The sequence below is a fragment of the Microtus oregoni genome, unplaced genomic scaffold, assembly GCF_018167655.1.
Source record: "Microtus oregoni isolate MIOR12 unplaced genomic scaffold, Mior012 000014F_ref0000157, whole genome shotgun sequence".
In the NCBI taxonomy this organism is placed as follows: Eukaryota; Metazoa; Chordata; class Mammalia; order Rodentia; family Cricetidae; genus Microtus; species Microtus oregoni.
The window spans coordinates 23,253,677-23,275,136 of NW_024543073.1; the positions used below are offsets into that span (position 1 = coordinate 23,253,677).

Here is a 21,460-nt window from a genome sequence, read left to right on the forward strand (position 1 = left end):
GTTTTTTTTTAGTTTAAAGGTAGAGTCAATAATCTACCCTTTTATCCTATCATTCCTATATCCTCTTTTTTTCCCTTCCTGTATGTAACAGTGTAAACGAATGCAGACAGATTGTAAAAATATATATACAGCTTTAATGGCGAAATAGACTTACAGAACCACCGTTCCCGCGGAGACCAGGAAAGCAGAAGGGACGGCTGGGAGCACGCTCGCCAAATTTATAGGCAAACATTAGCCCGAGGCGAACACGCCCCCTTAGGGGCGGTACTTATCCCTACATCTCCCCTTTTTGTCTAAATAAGACAGAACTAAACCAAATACAACTACATACAATAACAACAAATAATAAATATAACAAACAATATTGAGAACAAAAGCTTTGCTAAACATTCTATCTCAAGGAGTCCAAATAATGTAAAGAGTAACTACAATTATATAATCTTCAACTCAGTCAAAGATCTGAGAAGGGAATAAACACTACTCAACAAACGAGATATATCCAAAATGTGCAACAATTGACAGAGACAACTGACTACCTGGGCAATCACCCAAAGTCTCGTTTGCAATGTTGAGTCAACCAATTTTGGCTAAGGCCTAACATAACTGACATACCATTATTAAAGGCAAGGAACTTTTCAAAACTATCTTACCCTGTCTTGGCAGGATATGACAGTCCTGTTTTATCCATTGATGCACGCTCTGTATCTGTGTCAGTGGTTGAGGTATGGGCATTTCTTTGCCCAAAGGCCCGTTCTGCCAAAAAGAAAGGCTCCAGGTGGAGTGTCTTTGGTGCTCAACATTCTCTCGGGAAATGAGCAGTGTTGCCAGGAGCAATTGTGTCTCACTGTCACGAAACTCTGAGTTAGATTAAAGGCCATTTTCTATAGTTCTTTGAAGAGGTTGAAGATTATCTATCTAAACTGAGTATAATCTCTATATATCTAGAGAACCTGATTAGTCTGATTATAAATGACAAACTTAGATGACTATTTATCTATGTAATTCTCAATATCTATCTAACTTAAAGACTAAGACAATAAACAACTGTGTAACAAATGAGGATAATGACCTCCAAATATAAACACTGTACAAATATACATTGCAATATGGTAAATATATATCAATACACAAACATTATATCTTAGTCAGAGGTAGAAATGTACACTACAATATGGTAAATATATACAATATATATATATCAATACAATATATGCCAATGTATACTGCAATATGGTAAATATATACAATATATATCAATACAATATATGTCAATACATAAAAAATGTTTTAAACAGAGGTAGAAAGATGCATGCATACAATAGTCAATATAATTTAACTTTGTATCAATATACAAGAATCAATACCAATATATTTGTCTAAAAACAGTAACTCACAATTATAAATCTATTATCCCATCATCCCTCTTTTTTTTTCTTTTTTTCAAAATGATCCCTGAGCTTATCAAATTCCTCCCCCAACCCTCAATCATATACTAATTATAATAAACCCCTAAATGATGTCCCTAACCCAAGGGCAAACTTTACTGGGAGAGGGGACGTCGTCCTCTAGAATTACTTCCAGCTGTCATGGGGGCGACGTTCTTTCTGGGGGATCCTGTGAAAGTAAAATGATGGTTAAATTTCAAGATCAGTGTCTTTTAAAATTGCAAATAGTCTCTGAGTATTTTGTGGAGGTCTGGCCAGAATGTTGTACAAGATGTGCACCATTTCAGCTAACCAAGTTGGGGTCGTCTTGTGCAGCTGGTATCCAAAACAGGTCTTGTAGTAGCGCAATCAGCATCATGATGTCATATCAACCAGGTAGAGTTGTTGTTGTGGGGCCCCATCTTCTTCCTGGAAACTTCAAATGTCACTTCAGGAAAAACTCATTGTTCATTGTGAAAAACTTAAACATTAATCATATAGACATATATATATATATATATTCAATGAAAGGCATGATAGATATATTCAATGAAAAGTATGATAGATATGAAGAAAAGCAAAGATGTTTTCTAAACTCATATTTCCTTCTGTCCCATATCATGGCTCTTGACATGAGACAGAAACTCCAGAAACTCTGGGTTTTTCTCTTACTAACAAGCTTGGAATTGGAGAGGGACTAAGCCAGAGTCCAACTTCAAAACCAGCTCTAAATATTTATAAAGAAATGTTTAATAAGAAATATATATATATATATATAAATTAATACTTACAAAATGTGTCCATCCATCAGTAATTAAATATTCAGGGTCCCTTAATTTCTTTGAAGATGAGTATTTTCCTGTGGAGATAAGAAAAGAACCCTGCCTCCAACCTATCTGTATTTCTTACCATCATTATGCTCGCCCTTCTTATGAAAGAATTGTTATTTATCTTTTCCAAGTGGCTTCTCTTCTTCAAACCAAACCTTTATTAATTTTGACGGTATCCACAATTTTTCCTCACCTGTGGAGATAAGAGCAAAACCCCTTCCCCAACGTAGCACATCTCCTGGCTTCCATTGTGAGGTCAGCACATCCTTGAAATAAACTGGTTGATTTAGTTCAGTAGACTTTTCCATTATCCAATGTCTTTCTGCAGCCGTTGTTCCCTTCTCATTAGCGTTGAGAAAATTCAAGGTTAACAAAGCATTATGTAACCTATTTCTGGGGGTGTTTTCCACCCCTTTCTGTTTGTTCAACATATCCTTTATAGTTCGATTTGATCTTTCTATGACTGCTTGACCTGTAGGATTGTATGGTATATCTGTAACGTGCTTGATATTGTAATAATGAAAAAACCGTTTCATTTTCCTAGAGACATAAGCAGGACCATTATCCGTCTTTATTTGTGTAGGTATACCCATGATAGCCATGACTTCTAATAAATGAGTGATTACTGAATCAGCTTTTTCTGAACTTAAAGCAGTTGCCCACTGAAAGCCTGAATAAGTGTCAATGGTGTGATGAACATATTTTAATTTGCCAAATTCTGCAAAGTGGAACACATCCATCTGCCAGATTTCATTCCTTTGGGTGCCCTTTGGATTAGCCCCTGCAGGCAGTGGCGTTTGGTTATAGAAAGAGCAAGTAGGGCATTTCTTTACAATCTCCTTAGCTTGTTGCCATGTAATTGAAAACTCTTTCTTCAAACCTTTGCTATTAACATGATGTTTTTTATGAAATTCAGAGGCTTGTAGCACACTATCAATCAATAATTGATCAATTTCTGCATACCTTGTGCTAGAGGACCTGGTAGACCCGTATGGGATCGGATGTGTGTTATGTACATAGGGCAAAGCCTGTTCCTGATCAAATCTTGAACCTGGAGAAACAATGAGGTTAGTTCAGTATCATCAGGTATAAATTCAGCAGTTTCAATATGTAAAATAACTCTGCATATTGTGAATCTGTAACTATATTAATAGGTTCTTTAAAATCCCTTAGTACCATAAGAATGGCATATAATTCCGCCTTCTGGACAGAATTATACGGACTTTGTTCCACCTTATCCAAGTCTTCTGATTTGTAACCTGCCTTCCCTGATTTATTGGCATCAGTATAGAATGTACAGGCTCCAGTTATTGGAGCATCACGGACGATTCGAGAAAGAATCCAAGAAGTTCTCTTTATGAAGTTAAGCCGCTTGCTTTTTGGATAGTTGTTTTTAATGTCTCCCAAAAAATTAGCACAAGCTCTTTGCCATGGTTCATTATCTTCCCATAATTTCTTTAGTTCATCAGCAGTGAAAGGCACTATAATTTCTGCTGGGTCTATGCCTGCTAGTTGACGAAGTCTCAGCTTGCCTTTTATAATTAACTCAGAGACTTTTTCCACATAAGTTTTCAGTTTCTTACTTGGTTTATGTGGTAAAAAGATCCATTCCAAAATAATATCATCTCTCTGCATTAAAATTCCTGTAGGAGAAATTTTTGATGGTAGTATGACGAGAATACAATCGAGCTCTGGATTCACCCTGTCCACATGTGCCTGTTGTAATTTTTCCTCAATCATTGTCAGTTCCTTTTCTGCTTCAGCTGTTAATTCTCTGGGACTGTTTAAATCTTTATCACCATCCAAGGTTTTGTTCAAATGAATTATTAGATCAGGTGTTATTCCAATAGCTGGTCGTAGACTGGAAATGTCTCCTAACAGTCTTTGAAAGTCATTAAGAGTCCATAGGCGATCTCTCCTAATTTGTGCTTTTTGTGTCTTAATTTTTTGCAAACCTATTTTATAACCTAAATAATTAACAGAATCTCCCTTCTGAATCTTTTCAGGAGCGATTTGCAATCCCCATTTAGGTAAAAGTATCTTTATTTCTTCAAACAGTCTGTTCAAGGTATCCATGTTTGAATCGGATAACAAAATGTCGTCCATGTAATGGTATACTATAGATTTGGGAAATTTCTTGCGTATTATTTGCAATGGTTGGTTCGCAAAATATTGGCACAGGGAGGGACTATTTAACATACCCTGGGGGAGGACGGTCCAGTGGTACCTCCTCGAAGGTTGAGAATTGTTATAAGTAGGCACTGTGAAGGCAAATTTTTCTCTATCTTCTTTTTGCAAAGGTATAGTGAAAAAACAATCCTTTAAATCAATAACTATGAGAGGCCATCCTTTTGTTAATAAAGAGGGCAAAGGAATTCCAGATTGCAGAGGGCCCATAGGTTGAATAACCTTGTTGATGGCCCTGAGATCTGTCACCATTCTCCATTTACCTGATTTTTTTCTTAACCACAAATACAGGAGAATTCCAAGGGCTGGTATATTCTTCTATATGTCCAGCATCTAATTGTTCTTGTACCAGCTGTTCTAAAGCCTGTAACTTTTCCTCAGCTAAAGGCCATTGCTTTGTCCATATTGGTTTCTCAGTCAACCATTTTAGAGGCAAGGCTGTTGGTATCTCTGAAGGGACATCAATTGCTTGTTCTTGTACAGCCCGAATGGCCGGTTTTCTCCGTTTGTAATATCTTTTAATATTATTCTCAGAAATATAGTCTCTAGAAGTAGCAGGAATGTTAATTTCGGTATTCCATTGTTTTAATAGGTCACGACCCCATAAATTCATTGCGATATTGGCTACATATGGCCTTAATTTTCCTATTTGTCTTTTTGGCCCTATACATTCAACCCATCTCGTGCTCTGCCTTACTCGAGATAGGGTTCCAATTCCCAGGAGCTGAACATTTACATTCTGAAGAGGCCAATACGGATGCCAAGATTCTGGGGTAATGATACTTACATCAGCACCTGTGTCCAGCAGGCCAGTAATAAAAATGCCATTTACACACACTCTCAGTTTAGGTCTTTGATCATTTATAGAAGTTTGCCAAAACACACGTAACCTATCTTTCTGATCATTATTGCTTGTAACAGTAGGCATGGGGCTTCCTAATTGTCCTGACGAGGCACGTTCTCTGCAGAAACTGGAAATGACTGAACCATGTTTGCCATGGGTGCCTGTGAGCCCCCCCTCACGTTTCCCGACTGTATCAGGTTGCCTTGTCTATCTCTTGTAGACCTGCATTCATTTGTCCAATGTCTGCCCTTGCCACATCTTCTACATAAACCTGAAGGCTGAGTCCTCCTATTTCTGTTATTTCTAGAAGATGCATTATTATTATTTCTGAAAACCCGCTGTTTACAATTCCTTTTCATATGACCCATTTTGCCACAATTAAAACATTTGGTATTCTGGTGTCTCCTTTTACCATTGGAAATTGCTTCTTCTACCCATGCATGCTTCAGTGCCATAATCAAATGTATCAACATTGAGTGTATGCAAGACCCATTCTTCCAAGGGCGCTGATCTGAACTTCAAAGGCCCCAACATCTTTTTGCATTCCACATTTGCATTTTCATAAGCCAAAGACTCAATCATTATACGTCTTGCTTCTGGGCCAGATATCCCTATTTGCACAGCCTTAGTTAAACTTTGTAAAAAGTCACTAAAGGATTCTCTCTGACCCTGTTTAACTCTGACAAATGATTCCATTCTCTGTCCTGGGTCTTGTACCCTGTCCCAAGCCCTTAAGGCTACTGTAGTACACATGGAGAGTGTGTTTTCATCCAAATTAGCTTGTTCCAGAGGGTCGGAAAAGAGCCCTTCACCTAGAATTTTATCTAGGGAAATGTCAATTCCCTTCGCTTTTTCCTGCTGTTCTAAGAGTCTAGCCTCTTGCCTGAATAAGCATTTCCATTTCAATTGTGGTCCACTCTCAAGTACCGCAGAACTCAGCTGGAGCCAGTCCGAGGGGGTTGCTCTGCTTGTCATGGCCCAAGTTCTTAGCATCTCTTTAACAAAAGAGGCTTGCATCCCAAAAGTCATGACAGCCTGTTTTATTTCCTTGAGATCATTCATACGGACAGGCTCCCATGTATCCTCCTTGATGACCCTAGGGTTTTTGGAACCAATCACCTTCTCTGTTGTTATTACTGGAAAGGCAGGTAGAGCTGTAGGTAGAGCTTTGTGGAAATTGTCCCGGAGAGTTTTACCCACAGATGTAGTTAAAATTTGCCTTTCTACCCTTTGCTCTTCTTCATCAGAATTTAGAAATTCCTCAGTCTTTTCAATTCTATTCACCATTGCCTTCTGCAATGTCTTAATCTCCTGTCCAGAATTATGTTCCAAAGCCTTCACTGAGGATTCTAAAGTATAAAGTTTGTCTGTTAGAGATAACATCTCATCTTTGGACATAATTTTTATGGCATAAACCGTGCCTTCTTGTATTGACAATCTTTCCGTCAATCTGTCATAAGCTTTAGACAAAATCCGATTGTCACATTCAGCAGTTTTGATTCTCTCAAATGTTAATGTTTCATTTCCTACAGAAAGGGACTGAAGCTTACAATCCAAATCAGCTGTTCCCTCTTCCATAGTAATGAATTTCTCCTTAATATCAGCCACTAATGTTTCAATTCCTACAGAAAGGGACTGAACCTTACGATCCAGATCAGCTGTTCCCTCTTCCATAGTAATGAATTTCTCCTTAACATCAGCCTGGAGAACTTCAAACTGATTCTTGAGAAGATTGTTGTCATTCTCAATTGTTTTTAAGCGTTCAATCTCTCCCTTAAGAATCTGGATTCGTCTCGTAAAGACTTTATCATATTTCTATTATCAAACCATTTAGTGCCAATGAAAACTACGAATCCCAGAAGGATCCATAGATGTGGGGTGATTGACACCTCTTGTAAAATCTCCCACATGGTACAATTAAAAAAACTGTTAAATTCTTGAACAGTAATGTGTTCAGACATTTTATTTATAAAAGAAAAATTTTTTACCTGCAATGATCGGTTCCTGCCAGTGGTGGTTTCTGTGTTTTGGGAACCTGTCTTAGAACTAGCTCTTGTAGACCAGGCTGGCCTCGAACTCACAGAGATCCGCCTGTCTCTGCCTCCCAAGTGTTGGGATTAAAGGCGTGTGCTACCACCGCCTGGCCAGCCTCAAACTCACAGAGATTGCCTGCCTTTGCCTCCCAAGTGCTGGTATCAAAGGCGTGCGCCACCACCGCCCGGCCAAGTCACTTTGTATCATACCAGATCTGCCACTGTGGTGGCTTTTGTTGCAAAACCACGGGTACTTGAGCTTCTGCTAATTCAGGCAGTGGGGTTCCGCTGCAAACTCAGCCAAGGCAGGCAGAATGGGCCTGTGTGGCCGAGTGTGTCTCGGACTTGGCACTGGGGTCCGAGTCACGAATTAAAAAACAGCACCCGAGAGGGTGCTGTGTTAGCTAGCAGGCTACCCGCTGAGTCGGGGGCAAAATAGCCCATGTTGGACGCCAGTGACAACTTGTAACCAACCCTCCTAAACAATGACAAACATCTATAACCCACTCACCCTGCCTCTATGGGTATTATATTCTATAAACTGCTTCTTGTTGTTTGGACGTGATGACATCTTTAGGGAACCCTAAGAAAACTGGGATAATGGTCATGTCTTGGGAGAGCTAACTGTATTTTTGTTTGTTTGTTTGTTTGTTTGTTTGTTTATTCTCTGTGTAATGGGAAAGTGTAGAGCTTATCTGAAGTCTTGGCTGGAGTTGTATGTGAAACTGGGCCGGCCATCTCAGCTAGCATCTTTGAAGTTGTTCTGGATGCAGAATTTTGAGGAAACTGCAGCAGAGGCACTTGGAGAGGCTGGATCCCTTGGGGTACTTTATTGGTGTCTAGTCTTTTTTTTCTGAAAACATGCCAGCTTTTAAAGTTAACATTAACTCGGGTATTGGATGTGTGGTGTGTCCAAGTCAACTGAAGATGATATTTTGTTTTATGTTTGAGCAGGTAAATGGCATCTGCCAGCTTCCTAAGTCCATTTGTGCTACCTAACCAAACTGAAATATAAATCTCTATCCATGCCATGTGAAAGGATGGCATGTAATAATGAGTCACGTCTCATCTGCTCTCAGAGCTATTCCCAAGCAGAGGGATCCGCATATCCATCACCTGTCTTGTAGTCTTTCTGTCCTCAGCACAGTCCGCTTAGCACATGGCAATGGCAGCTGGCTCAAGCATCAGTCCACCTAAGAGACTGTGGACCAGGAAGTCACCTCAACTCCTTGTTTAGAACTTTTCTTAGCTTCCTCAGGCCCTATATTTGGATATTCAAATCTTTATGTTGGATACCATATATAGCATTAGTTTCTCATAGGCTACCTCTCTTCCGTCTTGCATGTTTCCTCTTGTGCCTCCTGGCATCCTAGATTCCTTCCCTTCCTCCCTTTCTCCCCAGAAATCTTGCCTTTACCTCCTGCCTAGCTGTTGGCCATTTCAGCTTTTTATTATATCAGTCACAGCAATGCACCTTCACACAGTGCACAAATATCTCACAACACTTACTGACTAGCAAGCCCCCAGGATCCTCCTTTCTCCACCTCCACAATGCTGGGATCACAGTCGCAGCCGCCACATTCCATCTTTTACCTGAAGGCAGCAGAACCTGAACTCATGTTTCCATTCCTGTACAGCAAGAACTTCACTGACTAAACTATCTTCATGATCCCTAAAATTATGGAGTTTTAAGTATTTTTTAAGTATTTATTTGTTTATCGGGACATATATAGTAAGATTCAGACTATTTGTATTCATATTGTGGTGAAAGGTATTCTCTTAACCATCTAACCATCCTCTTACAGAGCAACAAACCAGTTTACTTTCTTGTGTATCTTTCCAGAGACTAGTTTTAATGTATGTAATCAAGCAAGTGAATGGGTATGCATACACTCAGGACTTGTCTTTCTCCCACGTTTTCAGATCCAGCTTGTAACATGTTTCGTTGTGCACCTTGTTTTTAACACTCTTTGGAGATTATTCTATATTAGTAAAGAATTTTATAATTGTTCATCATTTAACTATTATTGTCATAAATGACTTCTATTCCTCAGATATTTGTAAAAATGCTGTTATGAATAACCTTATATACATACATGTTTCTATTCCTAGAAGTGAAATTAGTGTCAAAGGTTGTATTTGTTTTTTCTTTTTTCTTCTCATTTGTGTGTGGTGTTGATGTTTATGTGCATGTATGTTTTTACATGTCTTTAGGTGCACATGTGTAGCTGTGCTTGTGGAGACCTGAGTTTGATTTTGGGAATCATGCTTCATTGCTCTTCCACTACTCTTTGAGGCAGGGTCTCTGAGTAAAACTCAGAGCTCGTTGATATGGCTAGTCTTGCCAGCCAGCTTGATCTGAAGAGTCCACCTCTTCATGCCTGCACAGACTGGCATCCAGGCAGGCCACCACACACACACCCCGGATTTACATGTGCCCGGGGATCTTAGTGTTGGCACTGATATTTGTATCGGAAAACACTTCACACTCCCCCCAGCCCCTAAGGTTACATTCGGTTTAACTTTGTCAAGTGGGGGTTCCACAGAGACTTTCACACTGTGTGTTCACCTTCAGTGAGTTTGATTCATGGCACCCTCATTAACAAAAGCACAAACATTATTAGTTATAAATACTATTTTATACAATATTTTAATCTTGTTTTTTATCATATTTCTGATGTGTTATGAGCATAAAATTTATTGAATACTTAAAATGTGCAACCTCAACATTTTGAGTAATAAATATAGCATAAAATAAACAGATTAAAATATAATTTATTATATATTATCAGTGACAGGAGCAAGTTTCGTGGTATTCAACGGTGCTCTGAAAACATCTTCAGGATTTCTTGCCAAGTCCAGCATAGTTGAAGGTATGACTTGATCTTTGATTGTTTTAATGTAAAGTTATTTTTCCTTTGCCTTTAAGAAATATATTTTCAAAATATTACACTTGGGAGGCAAAGGTGGGCGGATTTCAGAGTTAGAGGGCAGCATGGTCTACATAGTGAGAACTCAAAAAAACAAAACAGAAACCAACCAACCAAAAAAACGAAACAACCAAAGAATATATTTGATTTTTACAAAAAAAATAATGTAAGTTAAGAACAGTCAGTACTTCAGACTTAAATAAAATAATCCCTAGTCAAGCACTAGAGCATAACATTATTGGTTCTACTTACATCTTCTTTCTCTCCTCAAGAGTTAGCTACTAGACTGACTGCTGTATTATTGTCTTAGAGTATAGTTACACAATATATTACATAGTTATGCTGTTAAGAATAGAGTTACAGATAGACAGTGGGGGTGCACACCTTTAATCCTAGCACTCAGGAGGCAGAGGCAGAGGCAGAGGCAGGTGGATCTCTTTGAGTTCGAGGCCAACCTGGTCTAAAGAGCTAGTTCCAGGACAGGTTCCAAAGCTATAGAGAAACTGTCTTGAAAATAAAGCAAAAGAATAATATATAATGTGCACATTGTTCATGTTTCTGGTTTATGCATATTGACAACTATAATTTGCTCAGCTTCAGTGCTATTAAATACTTTGTGAATACGTAATAATTTATGAACTTCTAGATTGTTTCTTATTTCTATTATGACAACCAGTAGTGCTAATATATAAGATTGGAATTTCTTAATCAATTAGATTGGTAAATGTATATTTGCCAGAATATTTCCAAATTGTTTTGCAAAGTGAATGTACCAATCCTTATTACCATTAGGCTGTTAAGTTCCTCTCTAGTCTACATAGTCTCCATACATGGTGTTATTAGTCTACTTATCTTTGTTAATCTTTCAGTTGTTTCTGAATATGCTCATTGTTATAAGCATATTTCTTATTTATTAGTGAATAGAATGTCCTATTTCATATTTATAGAACACGTTATTTTGTTTGTGAGATACTCATTTACAGCCTTTGCCTATTTTCTATTGGTTGTCTTATTTTAAATTGCTTTGTAGTTTTTATGTTGCATATTATAGATTTCCCCCTTCTTCATGTTTAGCAAATAATAATTGTTTAGAATGTATAGTGTGATCACTATCACACTAATCAGGGTAGTTACCATTTCCCTCTGTTAAAACCCTTGTTATTTTTGTCTTGACAAATTCCAAATTCCTCTGCATATTCTTTATAAAGTGTAAATTGTTTTAGTTGCCTTTCTGAATTTGCAACGTTCTTGATATGTAGCTGCATTATGGAAACCCTCATACAGTCTCTTTTTCTGTCCTACATTTATGCTCCCTAACTTGCAGGAACCACTATTTTATTTTTTATATGACTGAAACAAAGTGGTGTTTGACTTTCTGTGATTGTGCACATAATCTAATGTCTGACCTCCAGTTCCATCCACGTTGCTGTAAAAGACAGGATTTCAGTTTTTCATCTGGCTAGTAATATTCCATTATGTCTTTATGCCACATTTTAATTCATTCCTCTGTTGATAAACACCTCTTGATTTAATATTGTAGCTGTTAACAATAGTACTACAATAGGAGGATGTAGAAGTCTCTCTTTTTTCTTTATTTTTATTATTTCTTTTGGTGGGGAACATCAGAGGACATTCTTACTATCTTAGGCTACCTTGGGCTCACTGTGTAGCTCTAGCTGATTTTAAATTTTTGACTCTCCTGCCTGTGCTTCCTGAATGCTTGGGTCACAGACCTTAACTGTCATGCCTAGCTTATCTCTGATTAATTATTTAATTTCATTTGAGGCACACCCAGTAGGTGAATAGTTGGATCATAAAGTAGTCATAATTCTGGCTTACTGAGGAACTCCTGTACTGTTTTCCATCATGACTGCACTAGTTATTTTCCTGTCAGCAGTGTATAAGGCTCCTTGTGTCTGGTTGGGAATGTCGCTCAGTGCTAGAGCACTGGCTTGTGCTGAAGCCCTCGCCCATTCCCAGCATCACAACGTAAATGAGTAAGTGAATAAATAAATAGAATGGTTGCATAAGTAAAGGACAAATTCCCATTTCTCTGCCTCCTTAATATCATTTATTTTAATATGTAGTTAAGATTTATTTACTTTTATACATATTGATGTTTTGCCTGCAAGTGTCTGTCCACCACAGGCATGCAGTGTCCATGGAGGCCAGAGAGGGTATAGGATCCCCTGGAACTGGAGTTACAGAGGGTTGTGAACAGCCATGTGGGTGCTGGAACTTGAGCCTGGGTCTTCTGGAAGACCAGCCAGTACTCTAAATGTCTCTCTGGTCCCTGTGTTTCTTATTACAGCCGTTCTGACTAGAATGAGGAAAATATGGTGGTTTAGATTTGCATATCACTGTAGTGATACTAAATATTTTTTCTCATCTATTTCTTGGACATTTGTAAAACCTCTTTAAAGAAATGTCTTGAGAACTTCTGTGAATTTATTAGCCAGATTTTGATTTTGTGAGACAAAATCTCAGTCTGTAGTCCAGGCTAGCCTAAAACTTGTTATTCCCCCCATATTTCCTCCAGAATGCTGGGATTAATTGCTTCCATAATCAGGGGCTGGATTTGTTGTTGTTACTGTTTTCGCTTTTGTTTTTAAACAAACTAACCCAGTCTCAAACTGTTGAGATTTCTCGGTTCCCATCTGCTCCTTGTCGGAAAATATTTATTTACAAATGTTTTCTCCTGTTCTTTGTGTTTCAGTCTGCACTCTTCTTTGTTATATAGGAGAGGCTTAATTTGATGTACATTTTGAACCAAAGATGCTTTGGGTTCATCTTTTTACATTTATTTTCCCTTTCTGGCCCTAGGATTACAGGCATAAGTGGCCACACCCAGCTATGCTTTCATTTCTTATAAGAAATGCAAAAAGAGAGAAAGATCTGCCCATGCATACATTTTAAATACTTTTCCTGCGTTTTTTTCTTAGTAGGCTTGTATTTTCAGGTCTTTTTTTAAGATTAATTATTAATTATGTATAGTGTTCTGCCTGTATATATGCCTGCAGACCAGAAGAGGGCACCAGATTTTATTACAGATGGTTGTGAGCCACCATGTGGTTGCTGGGAATTGAACTCAGGACCTCTGGAGGGACAGTAAGTGCTCTTAACCTCAGCCATGTCTGCAGCCCATATTTTCAGGTCACGCATTTTGCCTTTGTTTCATTTTGAGGAGATTTTGTTCATGGTGAGAGGTAGGGATGTAATGTTCATTCTTCTTTGTACTGACTGGATAATCATTTTCTAGTACCATTTATTAAGACTTTTTTTTTTTCTACAGTTAATGTTTTGACCCCTTTGTTGAAAATCAAGTAGCCTAAATGGATGAATTTATTTTTGGGTTTTCTCTTCTGCGCTTGATTGTGGTGTGTGTGTGTGTGTGTGTGTGTGTGTGTGTGTGTGGTGGTGGTGGTGGTGGTGGTGGTGGTGGTGGTTAATGTTCATATTGTGTTGTTCAAATTACTATAGCTTTATAGTGTGTAGGTAGTAAGATGCCTCATGTTTTGTGCTTTCCTGAGAGTTTTAGAATTGGGAATTTGTTTGTTTCCCTTTGTGAAGAATGCCCTTGCTATCTAGATTGAGCCTATTTTGAATTTGTAATTGCTCTGGATAGCATCAATGTTTTGACCATATTAGTCCTTCTAATTCATGAACATGGCGTGTCCGCAAGTCTTTCATTGGGGTTTTTGTCATGTTCACTGTAGAAATCATCTGGTTTCCTCCATTAAGTTTACTCCTTTTTGTTGTTGTTATGAGAGAGATTGCTGTCTTGATTTCTTTGTAAGCATGTTTGTTACCTACATAAGCCTGTTCCTTATTTTATATCTTGATTTATATTCAGTTTTAACCAATTTCTGCCAGACTCATACAATTGTAAACAAGAGCAGTTTTACTTCCCTTTTCCCTGCTTGAATGCCCATTCTTGCTTCTGTCCAAATCAGCGTCTGGGGAGCTATAGTAGTGTGTTCAGAATAGGCTTGTTCCTTGTCTTGTTCCTGGTCTTAAAGGCAATGGTTTCAGCTTTTCCCCTTTTATTGTGGTATTAGCCATGGGTTTGTCCTATATTGCCTTTTTTATTTTAAGGCATGTTCCTTCTAAACTTAATTTATTGAGATTTTTTTCATGAACAGATGTTGAATCTTTTCCAGTGTTTTCTTTTGCAAGATGACTGATGCAAAATTTTTGTACTTCAGTTGGCGTGATGTTTATTGATTTGCGTATGTCAAATCATATTTCCATCCTAGGATGAATCCTATTTAACTATGTTGCATGATGCTTTTGTTGTGCTGTAAGAAGCATAACTTATTGTCTTTACATAACCTTAAAAGTAATTCTTAACTTTACAAAATGGTTTTATTTTCCTAGTGAAAACTAAACATTTAAATGATTAACAGGAGAATATTTAAAACTTGTATCTTTAATAATAAATTCTGTTACTTGGCACACATACTGAAATTTGGCAAACTCAATATGAAGTATAACTCTGATTTCTAGATGGGTTAATGGTACAAATAACTCCAGAGACCATGGATGGCTTACGGCTGGCTTTACGAGAGCAAAAGGACTTTAAAATCCCTTGTGGGAAAGCTGATGCAGTAGACCTGAGAGAGTATGTGGACATCTGCTGGGTGGACTCGGAAGAAAAGAAGAATAAAGGGTAGGTATTTCTTGTTACTAAAATGTATGTGATTTGATGGTGGGGAGTGGGAGTATAAAACATCTCTTTAATACAATGAAATATTTTTGAATGAATACAGAATTATGCCAATAATTTAAATGTTTCTGTCCTAATTAATACAGTATTTTTCTCAAACATATAATTAACCAGACCGTAAGTTTTCTTGAGCAAGAAGCTATAATGAATAGTCAGCTGGGGAGGTGTTAATTATAAAACATCAATTAGGTAGTTTTCTGCAAGGGCTAAAAAAAGGCAAAATGAGGCCGTGCTGTGGTGGCGCACGCATTTAATCCCAGCACTCGGGAGGCAGAGGCAGGTGGATCTCTGAGTTCGAGGCCAGCCTGGTCTACGAGAGCTAGTTTCATGATAGGCTCCAAAGCTACACAGAGAAACCCTGTCTTGAAAAAAAAAGGAAGGAAGGAAGGAAGGAATGAAGGAAGGAAGGAAGGAAGGACCATTCTTTTCACTTGTCCATCCCCTCAATCTTTTCTGGAGATGGGTTAAGCAGTCTAGAAGAAAGGAAAGGAAAGGATTCCAAAATAGACTTTTGAAATAAGGTCTTGCAATATAGACCAGGCTGGACTTGAACTTAGTATGTGACCCAGGATGGCTTTTGACTTGAAGTCCTCCTGTTTTGGCTTCCTGAGTGCTAGGGTTAAAGGCCTGTGTAGTGCTAGGGATCAGACTCAGAGCTGCCTGTAGGCTAGGCAGGCTCTCCATCAAATGAGTTACATCCCCAACCCCAGAAAATGGTTCTTTTAATTTGTGATAAACTTTTCTGTTAAGAAACTAAAGTATTTGAAACCTGTGTCTGAATTGGATATATGAAAAAGGAGATATAATTTATTAAACAAAAGTTTGTTGCACAATGAAGGAATCGTGATAAATGATTATTTATATACAAATGATATTTGTTGCTGCTTTAAATGTAAAACTTTGAGTTTTCTCATCTCATTTTCCAAATTCAGTAATCATAGAAAGCACTGTGATACTAACGTATTGTATTCTACTTTATTGCATAGTGTTATCAGTTCAGTAGATGGAATATCATTAGAAGAATTTCCAAGTGAGAAAATAAAACTGGAAGCAGACTTTGAAACTGAAGAGCAGACATTGAAGTGCACCGAGGTATGGAGGAAGGTCTTTTTCCTTACATGCTGTGTTTGGATAGTCATTGTGTGTGTGTACTTGGTAATACTACATATTAGCTTATGAATATTTAGGTATACTTACTATGCCTTCCACTTTCCACACTGAAACAGATTCCCATTCAGAATCTCTCACACCTCAGATTTGAATTTGCATATACTTATTTTAAGCTCTCATCTTGATAGTACTTCCTGACAGTTAATAGTTACATTTTGAAAGATTGCCCTTTTATACTATTATTTTACTATATTGTTTTATGTTACAATAAAAGAGTTTATTAACACCAGCTTATAATCATCACCCATGTGAAAACCATTTTTGCACATCTCTGCTTTTTAATAAGAGACTGTGAAGCTACAGAGCCACAGTGTCCCAGCCCAGCAGTCCATGTCCTCCTTTCAGTCAGTCGGGAAGTCCTCTGTCATCTTGTGCAGAATGAGCAGATTGTAGAGGATGTAGCAACCACAGAGCACTGATCTTTGTCTGAGCTAATTCCATACAGATGGTCCTGTAGTATGGGCTCTGAACTGAGTTTACAAGGAATTCATTGATACAAGTCGACTTAGTGCAAAAATAGCTGAGCCATTCCCATAATCTGATCTTTGGTTTTAAACTTTGGTTTATCATACAAACTTAGGCTATCGATACAGAATGCTCTCAACCAGTGATTTCAAAGATCTAATGTTGGAATTTTATTAAAGTTGATTTGAAAGCAGTAATTGTTGCCTTTGTAATCGTAATCATGATTTCTTTTTAATTTAATTTATTTTTCAGGTGTTCTACTTCCTAAAGAACCAAGATATATCTGTTTTATCAACTAGTTATCAGTTTGCAAAAGAAATAGCCACAGCTTGTAGTGCCGCCCTGTGCCCTCACCTGAGGACACTGAAGAGTAAGAGGATGAACATAATTGGACTCCGAGTTTCCGTCGACACTGACATGGTGAGACACATCTTTGTGATATACTTTTGGAATTTATCTGAATATAAAGATATCTATATGTGGGGCACGTGTGCCAGGGTGCATATGTAGAAGTTAAAAAGAACTCTTGGGAGTCAGTCCTCTCTCCTAGCACTTGAGGCCTGGGACTAAGCTCAGATTTCAGGCTTGTCCACAAACACTTCTCACTGAGCCACCTTGCTGCTCCTGAAATTGATAGGATTTATACTTAAAATAGCAAGATTTTTATCTAGCCCTTTGAGAAAATCTTCTGTTCTTGTTGTTGCTTTTTTGTTGCTGTTGTTGTTGGTTTTTAGTGCTGGTAATGGAACCCAAGGCCTCATCGCTAGACAAGTATTCTACCACTGAGCTCGCCTCCCAGCCCTGAGCCAGAAACTGCTGCACAACTCACCTGCAGCACCTCTGATAAGCAGCCAAAGGGTGGCTGCTTTGGGCACTGCAGTCTGTAGGGTTCCTCCCACAATTCACCTGTCACAGTGCGAAGCTGTGAGTGTGACTGAATGAGGGTGGCTCTGATCCAGCGAACATGGTGGTCTGCAGACCAGAGTCTGATCATCTCTAATTGTCCCGTGTGATAGGCTTTGAAATTTCATCTAATTAGATTTACATGACTCAAAAATTTAAAAAAAAAATCTATTTTTTATTACCCACGCACATGCACGCGCGCACACACATGCACACACACAACATTTCATGAAATGTTTCCAAGGAGCAGCCGTCATGCTGTATAATAAGGAGTTGGGGGGCCTTGGAGAGGTCTGCTCTAGACTGCAAAGTTAATGTTTCCCAGCAGAGCTAGGCCATCGCCCCAGAAAGATGTCCTCTTATCCTTACCTTCCACGCACTACTTCATCCAGATTCTCCTTAATTATCGTTCCCCTCATCAGGCAATTATTAGTCTATATTTCTTGTGATTGTATGTACAAGCATAAAACCTTTATCACTCCTCTTCAAAATGTTTTGACATGCTTTTTTAATATATTAGAGATTGTTATTTATTAGTACATATTCTTTTTAAGACTTATTTATTTTTTGCATATGAGTGCTCTATCTACATTTATGCCGTTATGACAGAAGAGGGCATCAGATCCCGTAGAGATGGTTGTGAGCCACCATGTGGTTGCTAGGAATTGAACTCAGGATCCCTGGAAGAGCAGCCAGTGCTCTTAACCACTAAGTCATCTCTCTAGCCCTAGTACATATTCTTTTTAATTGTTGTATATTAGTCATATTTGATTAGATAAGTGGATGACAATTAATTAGGTATTATTTGGTATATTTTGATAGAAATTTAGTTTGACAGTATTTTGCATTTGCATAAATATATATAAAATGAGTTCCTAGATGTAGTGGCTATATCCAAGTACACATTGAATGGATATCAACATATTGCCCCAAATATGCACTGAGAACGTGAACCCAGGTCCCCTGTATGCAAGGCAGGTATTCCATCTTAGAGCTGTCTTTTTCTAGCCCGTCGTTTTGTATTTGAAGGCAGAGTCTGACCTTGACCTCACCCTGTAGCCCAGATGAACCTTGCAGTTATGATCCTCTTGTCTCCGCCCGAGTAGCTGGATTACAGGCCTGTTTCCACCAGGCCTGGCTACTGTCTGCCAATTCTGAGACAGTTTATTATTCACACCCTTGTACTTAGTGTGTGATCAAATCCAGGCTGTACATGCTAGGCAAGTGCTCTGCTAGTCTGCCGTACCTCAAGCCCAGTTGGACATTTGAACTTTGACAGTTTGATAGGTGCAGTATGAAGCCCAGAGTTGCCTCTGTATACATCTTTACTGGCAATGACTAGTGCTCTTCTCACATGGGAAAAACCATCTATTTTTCCCAGAGTGACTAGTGTATATCTGTTGGGTATATTTATTTTGTAACTCTTGCCAAAACATTCAGTAGAGTATTTCAAGGCAGATTCTTCACTAGAATCTGGCTTTCTATATTTTTGGTTGTGAGCCTAGCCTTTAACGGCTGAGCCATCTCTCCAGCCCAGACTCTGGCTTTCTATACAGCATTCATAGGTTAGTTTGCTTCTCCAGCAAGATGTGTTTCTCATGCTTCCTAGTGGGAAGAGGAGTTTTGTTTTCATTACTTTATAGTAAAGATCCCTTTTCAAGGAAGCTCCTGATGAGTATTAGGTGAACAAACACTGTTTTCTTTTATAGTTAAATATATAAAACAAAAATTTCATCAATATCTTAAGTCGTATTGCAGGGCCTGAGAGATGGCTCAATGGATAGAGTACATGCTGTACAAACATGACAACCTGAGTTTGGACCCCCAGCACCTGCATCAAAGCTGGGTCTGATGGCATAGGCCTATAACCCTAGTGCTATGGGGACAGAAACAAGAAGATCCTGGGACTTGCTATTTAGTCAGTCTAGCTGAGACAATGAGAGACCCTGTATAAGTAAGGGGGAGAGCCGTCGTGGAAGATACCCAAGTCAACCTCTGAACTTGACTTGTACACACACAGATGAATGCAGCTGTACGCATGGACACAGTGCACTTACATCTCACACAAAACATAGTATTACAACAACTTGAAACATGGTAAATTGATTTTTCAGTTAATTTTTAATTTAAGTTACATTGCTAATTATTAAAAAAGCTTCATACTTTTTTACTTATTTATTCAATTGAAAGAATCTAAAGTATAAAGCAGTGACAATATTTAATACATGTTATTTATTTAGTAAAGAGATGAAATGAGAGAGTATACTTTTGAAACTAACATTATTTTATTAACATCATTAAGCTGAATACTCAAATATTCTGTATATTCATCTACTGAGCAACACAAGAGGACTAATTTTCTAGGATTACCTTATCAAGATTTCTTTTTTCCAGGTTGAATTTCAGGCAGGCTGTGAAGGCCAGCTTCTGCCTCAACACTACCTGAACGAGCTCGATAGTGCACTGATACCTGTGATCCACGGTGGGACCTCCAACTCTAGTGTGCCCGTAGAGATAGAGCTGGCATTTTTCATTTTAGAGAACCTTGTTGAGTGAAAGAATGTGCTATGTTATATGTTGCAAACTGACCTGTTAAAATGAATCCCAGCACTAAAACTAAAATGTTACAAACACTAAATGTTTGATAATTGAAATATATAATTTTGCTTTTTAGGCAGGAATGATTTTTCAAAATCATTAGCACAATATTTAAATGTCTAAGAATTTAAGGAATCCATCATTTTATAGCTTTATGTTTAACATAAGAACTAAGAAGAAAAATAGATCTTCTAACTTAAAATTTATAGTATTTACTGTGTGACTTAAATGTTAAGCCAAAGTATCTGTGCTTAGTTATACCTCTTTCTGCCAAGGATGGTTTATGAAGGGACCCCTGGTTTGTGTGCACACTAGTGAGAACAGGGTTTGGAGTCTTTCAAATGTATTTCAGTAGTGAAGACCAGTAGGACTCTAGACTGCTAGTTCTTTGAATAAAACCGAATTACTTATTTGTATAAATGGAATGGTTAGATAAACTGATTAAACTAGAATTTTGCCTTTATTTCTTCCCAAATTATTATATATATACATACACACATAAATATTATATATATATATATATAATTTTTCCTGATTAAAATAATTGTGGGTGCTTCAGGACTTTGTGCTTCTCTATTTAAGTCTGTTGTTTCCATAGCAACATATGATTTGAAATGTGTTTTATAAATCTTTGCTAATATACATAGGTAATATTTTTGTATCACAGTGCTTTCGCTTTCTCCTTCTTTACAAAATCACACCACTGTATTTGACACTCTTCAGAGGACAGCAGGCCAGATGACCCATGAGGTAGTCATTGTGTAGCAATAACTGAAGCCTCAAACAGATTTCTATTATTCCGTGTTAATCCTTAAGTATTTCTTGATTGGCCCCAATGTATGATGAAGTATAAATTTTAACAAACTTGTTACTTTTGCATATTTTTAATTCTTTCTATGGCAGTTATTTTTATAATGGGATATTTAACATAAAGTTAAAGGCTGTGATAGAACTTCTCTGTTTAATTCAAATAGCAGGAGAAAGAAGAGTGTGTCGCTTAACTTATATAAAATGTAATCATTGTTTTGATGCTTTTTTATTATGTGGAATATATTTTTTGTATCAAAAACACTCACTGTATATATAAAGAAAAAGAAACCACACTAAATAACCCTGTTTTAAGAAGGATATTTATAAAGCCTTGCAACCTAGAGATCCAGTCATGTCTGTAACTCAGGAGCGAAGGTCTTAGGACCAGAGCTTTCATCTGAATCACACTTGGAGCAGCCAAAGACATTTGAGGATGACATCCATAAACGATGTGACGTGTGACAAGTAGTAAATAAAATGTCAACATAAAACTCTCTACAGTTATTGAAATGATGCGCTATAAAGATAATATAAAAGTGA

General features: G+C 37.8%; 1 protein-coding gene across 3 annotated transcripts in view; it reads left to right on the plus strand.

The window, feature by feature from the left end:
• The window catches only part of Zfyve16 (zinc finger FYVE-type containing 16), a 54,215-nt gene extending 32,755 nt beyond the window's left edge, over positions 1-21,460 (plus strand). For all 3 annotated transcript variants that reach the window (XM_041663441.1, XM_041663442.1, XM_041663444.1), the window contains 5 exons: positions 10,111-10,191; positions 14,755-14,917; positions 15,961-16,066; positions 16,862-17,029; positions 19,907-21,460. In XM_041663441.1, the coding sequence (XP_041519375.1) occupies positions 10,111-10,191; positions 14,755-14,917; positions 15,961-16,066; positions 16,862-17,029; positions 19,907-20,068 (680 nt within the window). In that variant the 3' untranslated portion in view covers positions 20,069-21,460. The remainder of the gene's footprint in view (positions 1-10,110; positions 10,192-14,754; positions 14,918-15,960; positions 16,067-16,861; positions 17,030-19,906) is intronic.